The sequence below is a fragment of the Bombyx mandarina genome, chromosome 16 (genome assembly GCF_030267445.1).
Source record: "Bombyx mandarina strain Sakado chromosome 16, ASM3026744v2".
NCBI lineage: Eukaryota > Metazoa > Arthropoda > Insecta > Lepidoptera > Bombycidae > Bombyx > Bombyx mandarina.
Window position 1 is genome coordinate 3,494,497 of NC_143222.1, and position 17,853 is coordinate 3,512,349.

The 17,853-nt window shown below is 36.9% G+C and overlaps 2 protein-coding genes and 1 long non-coding RNA gene across 5 annotated transcripts; 1 reads left to right on the forward strand and 2 right to left on the reverse strand.

Annotated features, from left to right (window-relative positions):
- Window positions 1-683: 683 nt before the first annotated feature.
- Window positions 684-14,152, reverse strand: psidin (phagocyte signaling impaired). 3 transcript variants are annotated; one of them, XM_028187583.2, is made up of 11 exons: window positions 13,948-14,152; window positions 13,634-13,858; window positions 11,876-12,069; window positions 10,579-11,265; window positions 8,036-8,246; window positions 7,513-7,635; window positions 6,474-6,643; window positions 5,375-5,565; window positions 4,304-4,605; window positions 2,798-3,024; window positions 684-2,422 (listed from the first exon to the last, which is right to left on the reverse strand). In XM_028187583.2, the coding sequence occupies exons 1-11, from the start codon at window positions 14,012-14,014 to the stop codon at window positions 2,051-2,053; spliced, it is 2,769 nt and encodes a 922-aa protein (XP_028043384.2). In that variant the 5' UTR covers window positions 14,015-14,152; the 3' UTR covers window positions 684-2,050. The 3 variants fall into 3 exon arrangements, with proteins under 3 accessions (XP_028043384.2, XP_028043385.2, XP_089589688.1); XM_028187584.2 differs by having other exon boundaries at window positions 5,375-5,562; window positions 13,948-14,151; XM_089733562.1 differs by lacking the exon at window positions 13,948-14,152 and having other exon boundaries at window positions 11,876-12,083; window positions 13,634-13,757.
- Window positions 14,153-15,070: 918 nt separating this feature from the next.
- Window positions 15,071-15,662, reverse strand: LOC149501237 (uncharacterized). Its single transcript, XR_016324327.1, has 2 exons — window positions 15,550-15,662; window positions 15,071-15,253 (listed from the first exon to the last, which is right to left on the reverse strand). It is a non-coding gene; the product is annotated as an uncharacterized LOC149501237 (long non-coding RNA).
- An 18-nt stretch (window positions 15,663-15,680) lies between these two features.
- LOC114252853 (uncharacterized) lies at window positions 15,681-17,366 on the forward strand. Its single transcript, XM_028187525.2, has 3 exons — window positions 15,681-16,606; window positions 16,691-16,901; window positions 17,129-17,366. The coding sequence occupies exons 1-3, from the start codon at window positions 16,436-16,438 to the stop codon at window positions 17,338-17,340; spliced, it is 594 nt and encodes a 197-aa protein (XP_028043326.2). The 5' UTR covers window positions 15,681-16,435; the 3' UTR covers window positions 17,341-17,366.
- Window positions 17,367-17,853: the final 487 nt, after the last annotated feature.

A 17,853-nucleotide genomic window follows, 5' to 3' on the forward strand; every position in this document is an offset into this window, starting at 1 on the left:
TAGATAATGTAATGGGTACCTAATTGTAATATTGTATTTTTCCCCCGCCCTGCCGCTCACATACCTCAGGAGGTGACTAGCCTTTCCGCGCGCACTATAATGAATTATAATTGTAATAATTATTAATGTGTGTGTAAAATGGTCGGAATTTAGGGAGATTTCAGATGACTTTATAGATGAAGCGAAACCATGTCTAGTGACTTTCGTATGTTTTGAAAATGCTTAATAAGCCACCGCTATCACAAGTTCCGACCAGAAGAAACGCTAAACTAACAGCATTCACCCAACTTATTTACTCGTAAACGTTAAGGTATCGATTTCATTTCATTCCATTTTTGTACTTGGATTCGGCTTATGTTATAAAGCATTTGGCTGTGTGGTCTGACGTCCCCTTTACCAGTCCCATTAATGAATAGTTTTTTTTTTTTATATAAGATAAATTCGCAGACATTCAACTGAAACCACAGGTTCGTATAAAACTGAACTGCGCGAGCACAGAACACACAACTTACCGGTAATTATACTTGAGACCTTAGACCTTATATCTCAAGTTGGGTGGCGCATTTGCGTTGTAGATGTCTATGGGCTCCGGTAATCGCTTAACATCAGGTGGGCTATGAGCTCGTCCACCCATCTTAGCTATAAAAAAAAAAGCAACAAGACGGCACAAATAAAAACCACAATCATTTTTCATACTTCATGTATTTTTTATATCAAATAATTACGCACAACTTTACAAGTAATTTTCAGGCACGATACTTTAATTAAGACTTTTAACTTACTTTTAAATTACATATACAGCGAAAACGATAACTAAACAGAAAACACACAAATTAAAATATAATAATATAAATATTTACACGATATGTTCACCGAAACAATTTATAATTAGTAAGTCCGCACTCATTCGATTTTCTACATTTGTAACGCATGTCACAAATCACTTACGGTCCAATCTCGTCTCGTTTAATGTGCCATCTTTAGTGTTTACCGAATCACATGTGTCGTAATTCTTCAAAATAAATCTGTACTGATAACATTGTCTAGTTACACATTCGTCCCGATCCATTAACAACGGTGCTTTTAGGCACCACAAGCAACGGTCACCGTCCTCGCCGAACCCGTCGCTTGCGACGAAGGACCTGACGAGCGAATTAACCCATAGACACAGCCCACTGAGTTTCTCGTCGTATCTTCTCAGTGGGTCGCGTTTCCGATCCGGTGGTAGATTCTGCGAAGCACGGCTCTTGCTAGGGTCAGCGTTAGCAACACTCCGGTTTGAGCCCCGTAAGCTCACCTTCACGTTATGGTGAAGCTGAAATAGCCTCTCAAGGCTATCAGCATTGGTAGGAAAAAAAAAGTTACACACACTAAGCGATCTGTGTGCTTAGTGCGAGTTTTTTAACGTTCTCGATCGCGTAAAAGTTAACTCAAATTTGTATGCATTTGGAACAGCGCCCCTAGTGGCAAACGTAGGTAAACGTGTTAAAAAACGTGTTAGTGTTAAAATATTAATCTAAATTTTAAGGCGTCTGTCGTTAAGGTCGATAAGACGAAGGCAAAAACGTGTTTAATACCATTTCCTTATCTGTTAGTGTAAGTTTAGCGGTAGGCAGCGGCTTGCCTCTGCCTCTGGCATTGCTGATGTCCATGGGCGACGGTAACCACTCATCATCAGGTGGGCCGTATACTCGTCTGCCTACAAGGACATTAAAAAAAAAATTAAAAAAATAGTGTGGGTACCAAGATTTTTTGTTTGGCATCTGTTCCCCTTTTTTGTGTGCATCATTAAAACGAAATTGTGAACAGGTTTTCTTCGTCACGCGTCAATAAAAAAAAAAGAGAAATTTTATCAAAAGCCTTGTGGTGTTTAGTGATCATCATCGAATCTCGATCGTTGGTTAAAGACTAGTAACGACAGATTCGCGAAATTTTCGCGCCTCAAGAAGCACTAGACACCGCCTTAAAGAATGATCTCCACACACCCTGTATAATGAACTATATAGAGGCGAAATCGAACCGTTGACGTTATAACTAAAACTTGTCACTATTAAGTATTAGTATTTAGTATTAAGCCTTTCAAATAAGCAGTCTTTCGTTTCAGTATATTCTGTATATCTTCAATTATCTTGTCGAGGCCTAGCTTCAGTTTATTCTCGACCGGGCTGGGTGCGGTTGGGTTAATGTTCATTCTGGTCAGTTCTTCTTCCAGGTCGACCGAGAAGTCGTAGTCAGGCCAGAGGTCCATGAGCTCCTCGAGCGAAGCGATCGCCTGTTGCAACGTCACGTTTATGTTGTCAATTAATTTTATCGTTTGCATCTGATCGACGGAGCGGTTCGCTTTCTTCTTCGATTTCTTTGTGTTCGTCGGAGTTATCATCTCGTAGCAAACGCCCAGTAAATACGTAAGCACACCGATTGACTGAAATGAAAAAAATAAAAATATGTTTATAAAATACTAGATGACCCGGCAGACTTCGTAGTGCCTCAATCGATAAGTAAAAGACCCAAAATTTTTGTGTAAAATAAACTTAAAGCAAACAAAAGGAATTCATCCAACGGGGAACACGTCAAAGGAAAAACAAAATTGTTATTTTTATTTAATTCCGAGCATTTTCATATTTATCTACCTTTTAAACCTTCTCTGGACTTCCACAAATAATTCAAGACCAAAATTAGTTAAATCGGTCTAGCCGTTCTCGAGTTTTAGCGAAAGTAACGAATAGCAATTCATTTTTATATATATAGATAGATAAAAAAAAATTTATATTATTATTATTATTAAAACTAAACTCACTTGTAAATAATTGGACAGCGACTCGAGTCTATCCCTCATCGACCAGCCGTTGTCTTCAGCGCCGTATCGGATCTCTTGGACGATAAGTTTTGACGAAATCAAAATGATGGCGACGACTTGATCGCACAGCTCGTGCACTTTGTCAGTGTTGTTCATGGACAGCTCGCCGATCATGCGCAACGTTATCGAGTACAGTTCCCGATACGGCACCGGCGAACTTACGAAACCTGACAAATAGCAAATATATACAATTCGACGCTTGAAAGGCAAACGTGACTAAGCGACAATGCGTGAACTTTACAGTAGACTAATTTAAAGTTGAAATTAATTTAAAATATACATGAGAAATACCTGAAAAAAAATCTATTTTAAAGAATCTAGCTGTAGGATTGAAATGATTTTAACAAACCTAGAAATATATATTGTTTGCGCATCGAATATGGTTATTGCCTATCATTTATGTACAAAGCAGTTATTGTCGCTTAGTCACGTTTGCCTTTCAAGCGTCGACATGTATTTGTAATAGTCACTTAATATTAGAACCATGGTAAGCGCTTCTCAAACTTTTCCCAAACTACATGATACTCCTTTACTTTAATTCGCACAGGTATTAAGGACTTTTTTATTTATTGCTAAGACGGGTGAATAAGCTCACGGCCCATCTGGTGTTAAATGGTCTCCGGAGCCCATAGATGTCAATAACGTAAATGCCGCCACCCACCTTCAGACAACAGTTCAAAGTCTCAGCTATTACAGTACAACGGCTGCCCCACTGTTCAAACCGAAACGCATTACTGCTTCAGAAATAGGCAGGGTGGGGGTTGCCTACCTGTGCGGGCTCACAAGACGCCCTACCACCAATAAAGCATGTTTTCCTTTTTAATTGTTGTCAGCAGGTATATTTAAATACCGCTGAAATCAAGGAATCTGAGGGTAGTTTTATAAGAGATAGCCGTACTCGCCCGCTTCGCTGGGCATTTAAAATGAACATTATTATTTATTGTTATTATTATTAGGGAGTCCAACACTTATATAAATATTAGCCTATCCATTAAGTGCATGTATTTTCTACATGGATACCAAGTTTCAAGTCAATCTGATGCATGGTTCAGTACTTATAACGGAACATCCGTAAAAACCACTGTAGATTTATATATGATGAAAGCCGTCAGCACAAAAGTGGCCTAAGCTTACCATAGTTATTATAGAGCAATGACGTTTAAGTTTTCATAAATTTAATTTGAGTAGGCAAAAAAAAACAATACGCGCAAAAATAATGTTTACAAAGCCATCTGTTATCTATGGGTAAAGCTATGGATAGGCCGGTTTTGCATTAAAATTTATTATATTTTAAATTAATTGCAATATACATAATTATAAACATGATTATGAAAAATTGTGGGTTAGGCTACTTTTGCGCTGACGGCCTCATATTATAATAGTATAGACTACAATTTTGTTTCGGTTCATCTAAAGCGGTCTTAAAAAAATATCTGTAGAACTGACCTATTATCCTGGAAGGAAACGGTCCGGATATAGTGATCTTCTCGTAAACGCAATATTTCTCTGTGCATTTCTCCATCGCTTCGCTGAACGTGTCGACGCAGGTTCGCAGTTGCTCGTAATGTTGCATCTTCTCTTCGATCGGTTTGTTCTCGGCGAGTTCTGTGCACAGCGTGACCGAGGACAGCAGCGCGTCCGTCAAGCGGAGGTAGGCCATGTCCTGATCGAACGTTCGAGATCTCAAATCAGGATCCTGCAGCTCGGGCGGCTCCCAGTTCACGATGATGTTCAGGTCGCGGTTGTCGCTGGAAGTACGTATAAAGCATGTTTTTCTTTTTAATTGTTACCAGCGGGTACATTTAAATATCACTCAAATTATGGAATCTGAGGGTAGTATTATAAGATAATATGTATTTATTTCAATCAAATTATAGGCAAGTACAAAGCGGAGCGCGGTAAGATGACTCGTGAAAACCGAGATTGGCACACATTTTACGAGTCGAACAATAAGTATGTTATTCATGCATCCGCAATGCTGAGGATGTCGATTCTTGAAATTATTGTATCTGTATTTTGTTATTGGTATTATTGTGAAAATTTTCGCCACCAATCAGAATCGATCTGTGTGTGACGTTAGAAACGTGTGCGGTTGCAATTGGATAAGAATATTGTTCTCTGGCCCTACTATCCTATAAAACTGTACGATTGCTAATTCAGAATACACACGCCAATTGGTATTTAAAAAAATAAACATCATTTAATTTCACCGAAAACAGTCCTAAGTCCAAAATGAAATAACAATTTCAACTACGTCCTATTTATTGCCGCTACATGTGTATATTTTGTTTTTCTAGTAATTCTTTGGTTTTTCCGATTTCATTCATTTGTGCTTAGCATAGCTTGTGTTCGAAAGCACACAATTATTTTGTACGCTGCACATGGCGACGTGGCACACAATTGTCCTGTACGTTGTACATGGCGGCGAGGCGCTGTACATGGCGGCGAGGCGCTGTACATGGCGGCGCGGCACTGTACACGTCGGCGCGGCACTGTACACGGCGGCGCGGTACGTACGTGTGCGCGGCGTGCAGGGGCGCGGGGGGCGCGGGCGGCGCGGGGGCGGCGAGCAGCGCCAGCAGGTCGCGGCGGCGCGCGGACACGGCACAGAGCGCGCACGCCTCCAGCCGCGCCGCCCACGCGCGCAGCTCCACCACCTTCTCGAACGTGCCGAACTTGTACGCGTACGTCATGTGCTCGATGCTCTGCTGGACAAAACTTAACGTTAATCCTTAGCAATATAAAACTTCGAGAAGGGTTCGCGGCCCAACAATTAGGCTGCCTGTCCACCGAAGCGGAGGATTTTCCAATCTTATGCTATTGATTTTGTGCAATCTTATTGGTTAATATTTCTCCGTTTCTCCACTCCGCTGCCTCGCTCCGCTCCGGTGGACAGGCACTCTTAAGGGGCTGTATGTATTTATTTAAAAATCCGACTATTTTAACACGTTAAACGCCACATGAAAAATCGAGTATTTTCATTCAGGCCACGGAGTTCGCGGCCTGACGTTTAAAGAGGATAAACGTATTTATTTAAAAATTCAACTATTTTAATTACCAGTGAGCCTTATCTCACTGAATCGTTCTGATGAGGGTCACCCGTGAGCCGCGTGAGGATTCCAATATAAACGCTACCTATAAGCAGATTGCAGCTATCCAACAAAACGCGTATGGAAGTGAGCCGCGTGGCCCTTTAGCCGAACCGAACATCTTAGTTTTCAGATACAATAGAAAGTTATAGTTTTTATCAAGATAAATAGCCTTTTCAAATATCTTAAAAAATAGACGGTAAAAGTCGTTAATTTTTATCTTCCGTACAAATTATCGCATTTTATCATTTTATATTTTTTTTTTATTGAGATGGCTAGACGAGCTCACTGCCCACCTGATGTTAAGTAGTTACTGGAGCCCATATACATCTACAACGTCAATGCGCCACCCATCTTGAGATATATCTCAATATAGTTACAACGGCCACCCCGCCCTTCAAACCGATGGGCTGTGAGCTCGTCCACCCATCTAAGGAAAAAAAAGGTAGGAAAAAAAATACCGGCTAATAATTCATCAGCAAACAGCTTGTGACGTGAGATAGGACTGTTTAAATATAAATACCAACATCCTTAGCGTGGTGCGTGTGGAAGGCCCTAAGGTCGGCCAGCAGCTGCAGGGCGCGCGTCGGCACGCAGGCCGCGTCCGCTCGCGCAGTGTGCAGCCAGCCCAGCGACACCAGCTGGATGTGCTTCAGCTCTAGGCGACGGTAGATCGAATCTGCCGCTAATGCGTTGCCTGAAACATTTTAAATGAGATCACAACCCGTCGGAAATATCTGCGAACCTGGCTTAATGACGTCATGCAAACTAGAGAGACAGCAAAAAAATTCGAGATGTTGCAAAAAAATATTAGCCGCGCCAATAAAGAAACGAATCTAAAATGGCGGCGGCGATCATGCTGCTCTCACTCTAAACTATTGCTGTCTTTAGTCGCACACGGCGCATACTACATGAATTTTTTTTTATCAGTTCTAACTTTGTCTCGACACGATAGAAATCGATATAGATAGAGGACTATGGAAGGAGGAGGATTGTAGGATGTGTAAGTTTACATACGAATACATTTAAGGCTCTGAACTCATGTCTCCGGGTAAATGAATCAAATCAAATCAAATCAAAAAAAATTATTCAACATAAATGAAAGTACATACTTGTTGAACGTCAAAAAGAACTACCGCCAATTCACAAAAACTAGCCTCCGTCCTGAGAAGAACTGGCAAGAAACTCAGCAGGCATGTCTTTTACCTTTTTTCTTTTTTAAATATTAGATTCTTTTTCTATTCTATTATAATGTAACAATTATTGCAATATTGAAATGCCCGGAGCGAGCAACTCATTCCCACTTTGTGCAATCTTCTAGATAATCATTGATTTTATAGTAAGCTTAGAACTTATATCTCGAGGTGGATGGCGCATTTACGTTGTAGATGTCTATGGGCTCCGGTAACCACTTAACACCAGGTGGGCTGTGAGCTCGTCCATCCATCTAAGCAATAAATAAAAAAAAAAAAAGCTTTTTGTACAGATGTTCTTTAATCGTTTTCTTAAACCTTTGTGATAATAAATGTGAGATGGAAATCCATAAAACGCTCACCACATACTCACCTAGCAGATGATACAGTTGCACTAGAAGAAGCTTCACGTGATAATTCGCTGGTGAATACAACAATACTAATTCTAACAAACACAAGGCTTCGAGGATGGGTTTTGAGCTCTTCTGTTCTGTTGCTGTAAAGCCAAAATAAACATATTGATAATCAAACTTTGCTGAACACACGTATTTTTATAACATAATCGAACAGCATGTTTAATATTCTATATATTCTAAAAAAACCAGCAATAAACAGATAAGCATACAGCCTACCTGATGGTAAGTAATCATCATCACACATGGACATCAACAATACCAGGGATACAGCCAAACCACTGCCTATTTGTATTCGTTACATCAGAGATTCATATGAATTACCAACTTATAAATCTAATAGCAGTTTATTTACTTAAGTCATTCAGTAAACTTTAGTTATGTTTATGTAAAAATAAACATATAAATATATAGAAAACAGACAGACACACAGCAATAATAAATAAATAAAACAGCTATTTATCTGGCGCTGTGTTAACATACCAGCATAAAAATAATGATGAGCCGCTAGTATCGCATAGCTATCTGCGGAACAGAACTCAGTAGTTGAGTACTTGATCATGTTTTTCTCGAGGGACCTGAGGTAATGCCTCCTGAGCGTAGCGGCTAGCTGGAGGGCGTCTGTCGCACCAGGACGAGGGGCTGTCAGGCGCCATGCTGTCAGACACGAGATGTGGCGCTGTATGTCGTCCATCTGTAGGAGACAAGGTACATTTATTGCTTAGATGGATGGATGAGCTCACAGCCCACCTGGTGTTAAGTGGTTACTGCAGCCCATAGACATCTACAATGCAAATGCGCCACCCACCTTGAGATGTAAGTTGTAAGGTCTCAGTATAGTTACAACGGCTGCCCCACCCTTGAAACCGAAACGCATTACTGCTTCACGGCAGAAATAGGCGGGTTGGTGGTACCTATCCGTGCGGACTCACAAGAGGTCATACCACCAGTAAAGAACCTGAATTGTGCTACCTTTTTTAATAGAATAACAATGGGTCACTGGAGCAGATATGACAATAAGCCCCAATAGTTTACTATACTGCTACCTCCATTAAAGAAGGAATGTATGATACATACACAGAAATAGGCAGGTTGGTGATGTGAACTTACAATTTGCCCTATATAACCAGTTGAAAATAATATTAGCGACATCCTACGAATCGCGAAAGTTAGTAAGAATGTATGGATGTTACTCTTTCACGTAAAAACTACTGGATGGATTTTGATAAAACTTTACAATAACGTAGCTGACACATCAGAATAACACATAGGCTGTAATTTATAATAGTGTGAATTACCTAAAATATTACGATAAGTAGGAAAATATTTGCCATCTTTTTTTTTTTTTTTATTGCCCTTGTAGGCAGACGAGCATACGGCCCACCTGATGGTGAGTGGTTACCGTCGCCCATGGACTTCAGCAATGCCAGGGGCAGAGCCAAGCCGCTGCCTACCGAATCTCATTTTCATAATCAAGAATAAATTACAGTTTCCGAAGCGACGCGAGGGCGGGTTGCTAGTATTTAGCGAATATGTACCTCGATTCTATTTTATGGTGCTACCACAATAACAGGATCCAATAGACACTTTTTTTTTTTTTTTTTCAACTATTAATTAAAGATCCATTTATTTTCAATGTCATCCATAAGAAAATCATTTATATGATAATAATTTTCACTAAAAAGATTACCTTTTAGGTTTTTTTAAAAAATTAAAATCATCTAAGTCTCTTAATTTCTTCGGTAGTTTATTAAATATCGTAACGCTCATACCTAGTATACTATTATTCTTTAATGTAGTTTTGGTTTTTGGAAAACATAGCTTATCGTCGCGTCGATTTCTGTTTGCCACATTAGACATCTTAGTGAATCTATTGGGACAAGTTTTAACAAAAGATGCAACTTCGTATATATTATTATATAGACAAGGAAGGGTAAAAAGTTTATGCTTTGCAAAATATGGCTTGCAGCTGTCGGCTATTGCCAATCCAAACATAGACCTTAAACACCTTTTTTGTGCCTTAAAAACTTGATCTTTCTGCGTTGAGTTTCCCCAGAAAAATATTCCATATCTAAGACAGGATTCAACTACACCACGATATGCAGTTAGTAAGGCGTCTGTGTTTAAAATGGAGGATAATTTAAAGAGTGCATAGGCCGAGGAGCTGACACGTTTACACAGTCCGTCTGTATGAGATTTCCAATCTAATTTGTTATTATTATAAATGGTCAAATTTATATATTTATTTCTTTGATAAAATCGCATAAATTTTGTTTTTTCTAAATTAATTATTAAATTATTTTTACCAAGCCAAGATATTATTGAATGAAGAGTACTATTAATATCGTGTTCATATAAAGTGTCATTTCTACACCTAATAGTTATGGTGCTGTCGTCTGCAAAAAGGGTCATAGGGTGGTCATTTGGATTTGGAAAATCATTAATGTAAATTATAAATAACAGAGGCCCAAGTACGCTTCCTTGCGGAACACCGTATGTAATCTTACCTAATTTCAGTGTATTGTATTCGATCTTTTAAATAAGACTCCAGTAAGTTTAATATATTTCCTCGCATCCCGCAGTATTCTAATTTACTTAACAGTATGTTAAAATCGACATGATCAAAAGCTTGAGTCATATCACAGAAAAGAGCAGTGATGTAGTTACCTTTGTCCATATCACATGTAATAACGTTCAAAAAGTCGAAAATAGCCATATTTATATTTTTATTTTGACGAAATCCTTTTGGGTTTTCAAGCAGAACGTTATATTTTTCAAGAAAATCATATATTTCTTTGTACAAAAACTTTTCAACTATCTTAGAGAAAACAGGTAGCAAAGCCACTGGTCTATAAAACTCCATTAGCTCTCTATTTTCTTTTTTAAAAAGTGGTTTCACGACAGCCGTTTTAAGTTTTGTAGGAAATATGCCTGTCCTGATACTGTTACTGTTGTATGAAAAAGCGAATTGAAGAAAAACAAATTCAGTAATTAAACTTAATAAAGGCTTAAATTCATTGACTTACTGTTTCTGGTTCAGAGTTTTCATCGAAACCGAGGCATGTCAGGAAATCTCTGCAGTTAGCCTCCCTTTCTTCTTGGGGTATCATCGCTAAATAAACTTTCAAATCTGGTACAGCACAAGGTTTGCTCGCAAACACCCTTAAATACTGCACGCAGAGTGCCAACGCACTACCGAGTAACGCTGTCGGATCTCCTTCGACAGACAAACGTTTCCACAATTCCAGTCTGGCTAAGTAAGGACCTCTCAATGTTCGCCCGGAAGACATACTTTCGACTAACTGACATATAAACTCATGGCATTTCTCAGCCGTATCGTCTATATTTTCTTCGTTGCTATTCTCTTTCATCAAATGGAAGACAGAGTCGAAATAAGGCATGTAATAATCCCATCTATCTAAATTATCATATAGTAGCTCTTTACAGAGGATGTTGACTTTTTTCCATCTACCCAACTTTTTCAAATACGGAATACAAGCTTGCGATATAGAACCAGGTATAAGTTGTCCATACAAAGGGCTTTCTATAAATTTGATTATGTCTTCCCATTTCTCTTGTAGTTCTAATATCATTATGTAAAGGCGGGCTTCTTGTTCAGCTTCCATTCGATTTTCAGATATAAAATTGTCTATCATTCTTTGGGCAAGAGTGAGGAGAATGTTCCTTTTTGTTGTGTCTTCTGTTTCTTTGCCCTAAAATTTATAAGGTGATTTATTATCTTAATTGTGATTAAATGTATGTATGGGTGTATGTACATATTGTGTACATTCATCAACAAAAATCTTTACTTATATACCATGTTCATTTTGGGAGAAATTTATCCACCCACAAACTGTGTGAAATGTTTCTTAGAAACTTTTGAAACATTAGGAACCCTAAACATTACTGCTCTTAAATATTAATTACAATATTAATATGTATTCTGAAAGCATTCTACACAATTATGTAATAAATAAATAAATAAACTATCAAATGAAAAAGCACATCAGAAAATTTTATCAATTTCAATTCTATTGGTATATTATATGACTCGGCGATATGGTAGTCAACACCTGTCTGTTGAGCTGGAGGTCAGGGGTTCAATTTCTGGATCAAGCAAACATTCATGTCATGAACAAGCTTGTTTGTTGTCTGAGTTTGTATTGTATGAATATCAGTTTCTGGTTTCCAAAGTACAGATAATCCTCGTTTAGGGCCACATGATGTGTGTGATATGGCACGAATAATTTTTTATTTCAGATTGTACTGTAATATACACAAATTGTAAAGATAGGTACAGTTAAATCATAATATTGTGCATACCTGCAAAACTATGCTCATGACTGCCCAGAAATAATATGGATTTTTTGGTGCAAACTTGTATATTGCCATTGCTGCTCGTTGCTGCGATCGAAAATCTCCGACCCGTACATATGACATAAACAGGTGAGAATGTAGTTCTTCATTTGTTGTATCTATTTTCACAGCATTTTCATAGATGGTACAAACTTTGTGCACTACAGAAAAGAAACTTAAAAATATTAAATAATCATAATGTTCATTAAAAATTTACAAAAAAAATCAAGAGTACAATATTTAGTTATATCGACGCTTGAAAGGCAAAAGTTACTAAGAGACAATGCGTGAACTTTACAGTAGACTAATTTAAAGTTGAAATACCTGAAAACAAAATTTATTTTAATGAATCTAGCTGTGTTAGAATCTAGCTAGTAGCTGTAGGATTGAAATGATTTTAATAGACCTAGAAATATATTTTTTTTGCGCATCGAATATGGTTATTGCCTATCATTTATGTACAAAGCAGTTATTGTCGCTTAGTCACGTTTGTCTTTCAAGCGTCGATATACAATTAGAGGGACATATATTTATATATGATATATTAACAGTACTTTGGTTCGATAAACCAATACTTTTCTAACAGCTAATACATTATTTTTCCAACCAACTCAGATAGGTGGTATGACCTCCTGTGACTCTGCAGGGGTAGGTAGCACCACCCTGCCATTTATGCCGTGAAGCAGTAATGCGTTTCGGTTTGAAGGGTGGGGCAACTGTTGTAACTATACTGAGATGAAACCTTAGAACTCTTATCTCAAGGTGAGTTGCGACATTTATGGTGTAGATGTCTATGGGCTCCAGTAACCACTTAGCACCACGTGGGCTGTGAGCTTGTCCACCCATCTATGCAATAAATAAAAATATTGGCAGTTAATTCCTATTTATATTATGTTTATTTAACAAAAATATTATAATATGTATGTTATTATATTATTATTGTATGTGATTATGCATCGAAGCAATAATAAAAAAAAGAAATTTGTAAAGTTTATAGTCTGTATTTTGAAAATGGTGTCCATGCTAGGTTAAGCCACAGTCATAGACACCAATTTATAATTTAAGCTCAATAATTTATACTTATTGCCTAATGGTTAGACATATGTATTTAAAATTTAAACATAAAAAACTAAAATTAACTATGTAAAAAACATTAATACATCTATTTATAAAATTTTGTATGGATGTATATCCAATGTAAACTCCCAAACTGCATAAGGCTAATTTAGTGACAATACTTAATTAAAATTAAAATTGCATAACTTAGTTATCACATGACTGAAGATATACATTACAGTTTGAAGTGTACAACAGTAGTTATATAATACAAGTGCAACTTTAACATTATGTTTAAGGCAGGCAGAATTCAGGTTGAGTTGTTGGTGGACTACAGTATCTACTTAATATCAGACTGGGCATGCTATTGTTTATATAACTTTACTTTCAAAGTTAATATATAGCAGAAGTTTTTCAAATATCAGTTCCAATAATATATGTAGAATTAGTGTAAATTAAATAATTATGGTAAAGTATATGCATACTAAATATAGCTTGATATTTCCACACTACTTTGTCATGTATATTATAAGTTATTAAAGAGTATCATATTATTATAAGCAATAATAATAAAATTTTATTGAACTAAATATATCATTTAATTCAATTGTTTTTATCGTTCACTTAGTACTATATTTGTATAATTCTACAGTTTAGTGTGTTACTCACATTGCTGAGACTCTCGAAATGACATTGTCATCGCCTGTAATGTCGTGTCATCGCTAGGCTTCTCCTCGACCAATGCATCTAGCACAGCTTCTGCCTCTTGGGCTCTACCTAACCTATAAAGTGCTAGAGCTTTCAAAGCTCGCGCCGCTTGTAACGATGGACTCTTTTTTAATACCTTTTCCGCCTCTTGTAAAGCCTTTTTATTATACCCATTATCCAGCCAATCTAAAAAACATCGGACGGTAAAAATTCTGGAAGGAGTTTGGTTGGACATTTCATTCGAAAAGACAGTCAGTTTTATAGTGAAAATTTACCATATACAGGCCGCAACCGTCGTTCTACAACGCCACCATCGTGCACATGCTGCGATCTTAACGCCATTTTTCATTTACAGCTAGATTTTTGTACAAAACCGAATGTGCTATCGGCAAATTTTGAGCTTTTTAAGCCGTAGACTGAAATTGAGCAATTAGCACGTTTGTTTTGCGAGCTTTATCTTTATCTATGCCTGTAGGCTTGACGATGACAGTGACATTTGACAGTATTGCCAATATTTTAAATTTTTAAGAATATCGGGCATAGGGAGACTCATACCTTGCTGACGGTAGCTAACGGCGCTCTTTTTAATTGCTAAAAAATATTATTTCGGTGTGGCTATGAAGGTGTTTAGTCTAGTTTTATTTCTATAGTTTTTAGCGCAACGGAAAATTATTTTTATTAGTATGTTGTAACAGGACCCATAGAAGCCACTGGTTGGCTGGTAGCCTTAAAGGGCTATGCCAGCCTCACCTAGCGAGTAGATGAACTTGTGGCGTTTAAGAACGCACCTTTTATATGATGCGTAAGTCGGAACACACAAGAGGTGGAAAAAAGAATATAGTCTGTGACACAGGACTTTTTACCGCCGAAAATTTAAAACGTAAAAATAATTTATAATGTGTTTAATAACTAATTTAATATAATAACTTAGAATTGTTTATGCCGCTACAACAAAATTTCTATTGTTTCAACTGTGGTGTTAATTACATAAAACACGACTTTACGGCGAAATAAAGAAGGGACTATGGCCGTTTTCCAATTACAGCAACACAAGAGCGCATTATGCGGCATAATGCTCAACTAAGCTTCAGCATAATTCGGCATTGTGCGTCACTGAGTCGCATTATGCTCTGTAATTAACCATTACTTAATGGTAGTTTTCCAATTACAGAGCATAATGCGACTCAGTTTTGTGAAATAGATATTTTATAGTATATTTTTATTATTATCAATATTGTCGTCCATAATTATTCTAAAATATTTTTTGTGTATCTCAGGAATGTGGACAAGATAGAACTATCATAACAAATTACATTATTATTTTAGCAACGTTTCGGTCTTTTATTAGATTTATTATATTTTTATGTTTTCGCGACTAGTACATATAATAAAACAATGTTTAAACGGTTTTAAGCGCGATATTTTTATTACAATGCTTCGGCCACGTTTCAGTAGCCGTGAACACGGAAGGCAAAGATGTCCAGTGTCAACGAGTGGAGTTCTTAGCTGGCTTATAAAAGTAATCTCTTCTTTCTCTGGCGACAACCGAGATCCATTCTGCACACGTGATTGCTAGGAAAGCTAAAATAAAAAAGGAAAGCTAAGTATCCAATGAGAATCCAACAAACAGACACAAAAGCAGAATTAACCAATTTTAACTAACCAATTTTGAAGGACTGCTAACAAATTTTTAAAAATTATTATAACACAGATCTACTCCATGCATTTACTTTTCTGTTAAACAAAAGTTTTGTCCAAGTGTTGGCGAGCCTTGGCCAACATTTGTAGCGGTGGTTAAAAATCTGTAATTTTGTTTAAATTTTAATATTATTTATTAGTTTAAAGCTTAAAATATAACGTATACTTCATGTACTTACCGAAAGTAAGATACTCCAGCCGTTAAATTGCTTTTTCGGGCATTTTTTTCAACTTTTGAATACACACTGCGGCATTGTGAGACGGGTTGACATTGGCTGTGTTTGAAGTGAACCAAACTAAATAAGAGCTCACATTTCAAGTGCGCTGTTATTTAACGAGACGGATTTTTGCGCCGACCCGAAATCTAGTTATTGTTGATCGAAGAGTTGTGTGATTTGTTTTATTTTGTCTATTTCGTATTTCTTCAGGGTTAAATGTGTAATAACAGTAGTTTATTAACTGTTTAATATCTGTGAAAGTGCAAAAATATGGGAAAATGAAACAAAGCTGCTGGTCGTAACTTCTCGGGTTCCTCCAAAAAGTCCACTGAAAAAATCTCAGTAAATGACCACCATTTTACTGCGATTATATTTCATCCCATATCATCTCATCTCATGTTATTTAATTTCGTTTTCATTTCACTTCATGCCATGTTTCATAATAATCAACTTCATTGCATTTCATAATATCATTTTCATTTAAAAATTATCATCATTAAAATTAAAATAAGACTTGACCTAAAGGTCTTAGTTACCAGGTCATAAAATCTCTTAAAAAATTCAATATTATTTCCCGACCAACACTTTTTACAACTTTAGGCATTGTAAATATAAAATAGTTTAAATACGACAAATGAATAAAAAACGCAATGGTATATAACGAACACAACAACAGCACTTGCTTGACAGCATAACGAAAAACGGCAATCATGGCCGAACTGTTATATTAGTTCCATTTATCCTCGTGGGACTTCTTTCGTGACTCTAAAACAGTTTTATGCATAGGCAAATACATACATTTTGTATTGTTTCGTATGTAGTAACTACGTAGTTTTTTGGCGCAATAATGACCGGGAGACAGGTATTTTCGGAAAAAGAAAAATTCTGCCTACAAAGGCTTATTTTTAAACATAAACTTAATTGTGCTGCCCGAAATGGTGCAGGAAACATGGCTGCTAAAAGAACAGCGTGGGCACGCTTAGCAGAAGAATTTAATTCTATAGAATCAAATGCTAGGGTAGGTATGTAAAATTCAATTTTCTAAAGCTCCATAAGAACATGTTAGAACATAATAGAATAATAATAACATCTTTGTTTGTAGAGATCTGAAGTTCAATTAAAGAAATGCTGGGACAATATGAAAACCAGGAGGAAACAGAGATTGATCCAAGAAAAAAGGGACCGGTTGAAGGGAGAACCGTCGAACTCATTCACAATACAGTCTCGAGTTGATGAGGCACATAATGATATGACCGATTTAAAGATCCTAATAAAAGGGGATAATGACAGAATTATGCCTTCCACACCTAAAGGTAAACAATAGATAACCAAACGAAAATGTTGTCTTTCCTTATCAAATCAAGGGGTAAAAGGCTATTTGCTTTAACCATTCACCAGCCCAAATGTATTTAGTAGTAATTTTATAGTATTTGTGTTGTTTATATGATTAATCAAATTTTATTAGAATCATAATTTTTTGCTCAATTTTACACTTAATAAAATGAGAGGTTAATGAATGAATGTCATTTAATTTTTACAGTGACTAACATTCGGAGTCTAGCTGTTGATGAGGACTTGAAAATCAGAAAAGAACATAACATATCCCAAAGACATCATGAGGAACTCATTAAGTTAAGGATAGCGGAGCAAGAGTGGGTTACTAAAGCTGCTGAAGAAAGATATCACAAGGCACGTCTAGAGAAAGAGCTAGCAGAACTCAGACTTGAGAAAGAAAAACGTATAAATATATGATTATCTTTATTTAAAAAATCAAATAATTTAATCCCTCAAAATGTTTACACTCGTCTATGAAGTGTAATTATACTGTGTACGATTGTACTGTGATTCCCTAACAAAATTGCTAACTTGTTCTCTGGGGTAATAACGTTCCGTTATCATCACTTCTATTTCTACTAATTACCCATTTGTTTGCACTAGTCCCTTTTTTTTCCCCTACCTATGCTGATAGCCTTGAGAGGCTATTTCAGTTTCACCCTAACGTTTGTAGGTGAGCTCGCGGGGCTCAACCGGAGAGTTGCTAACACTGACCCTAGCAAAAGCAGTGCTTTGCAGAATCTACCACCGGATCGGAAACACGACCCATTGAGAAGATCCGGCGAGAAACTCAGTGGGCTAAATAAACTATACAATGAATTTTATAATATTTCATTGGAAACATAAAATGAAAAAGAATGGAACATGAGTTACAGAATCCCAATGATAACATGTGACTAATGGGATTTTCAATTCTGCCTTCCGTCTTAT

Excerpts from the sequence above, each read along its gene's own strand:
- psidin (XM_028187583.2), bottom strand. The coding sequence starts at position 14,014 with ATGGCGTTAAGATCGCAGCATGTGCACGATGGTGGCGTTGTAGAACGA. Across the intron at positions 6,644-7,512 it reads GCAACTGTATCATCTGCTAG|GCAACGCATTAGCGGCAGAT; the intron begins GTGAGTATGTGG and ends AAAATGTTTCAG. Across the intron at positions 4,606-5,374 it reads CCCCTGCACGCCGCGCACAC|CGACAACCGCGACCTGAACA; the intron begins GTACGTACCGCG and ends ACGTACTTCCAG.
- LOC114252853 (XM_028187525.2), top strand. The coding sequence starts at position 16,436 with ATGACCGGGAGACAGGTATTTTCGGAAAAAGAAAAATTCTGCCTACAA. Across the intron at positions 16,607-16,690 it reads CTATAGAATCAAATGCTAGG|AGATCTGAAGTTCAATTAAA; the intron begins GTAGGTATGTAA and ends CTTTGTTTGTAG. Across the intron at positions 16,902-17,128 it reads TATGCCTTCCACACCTAAAG|TGACTAACATTCGGAGTCTA; the intron begins GTAAACAATAGA and ends TAATTTTTACAG.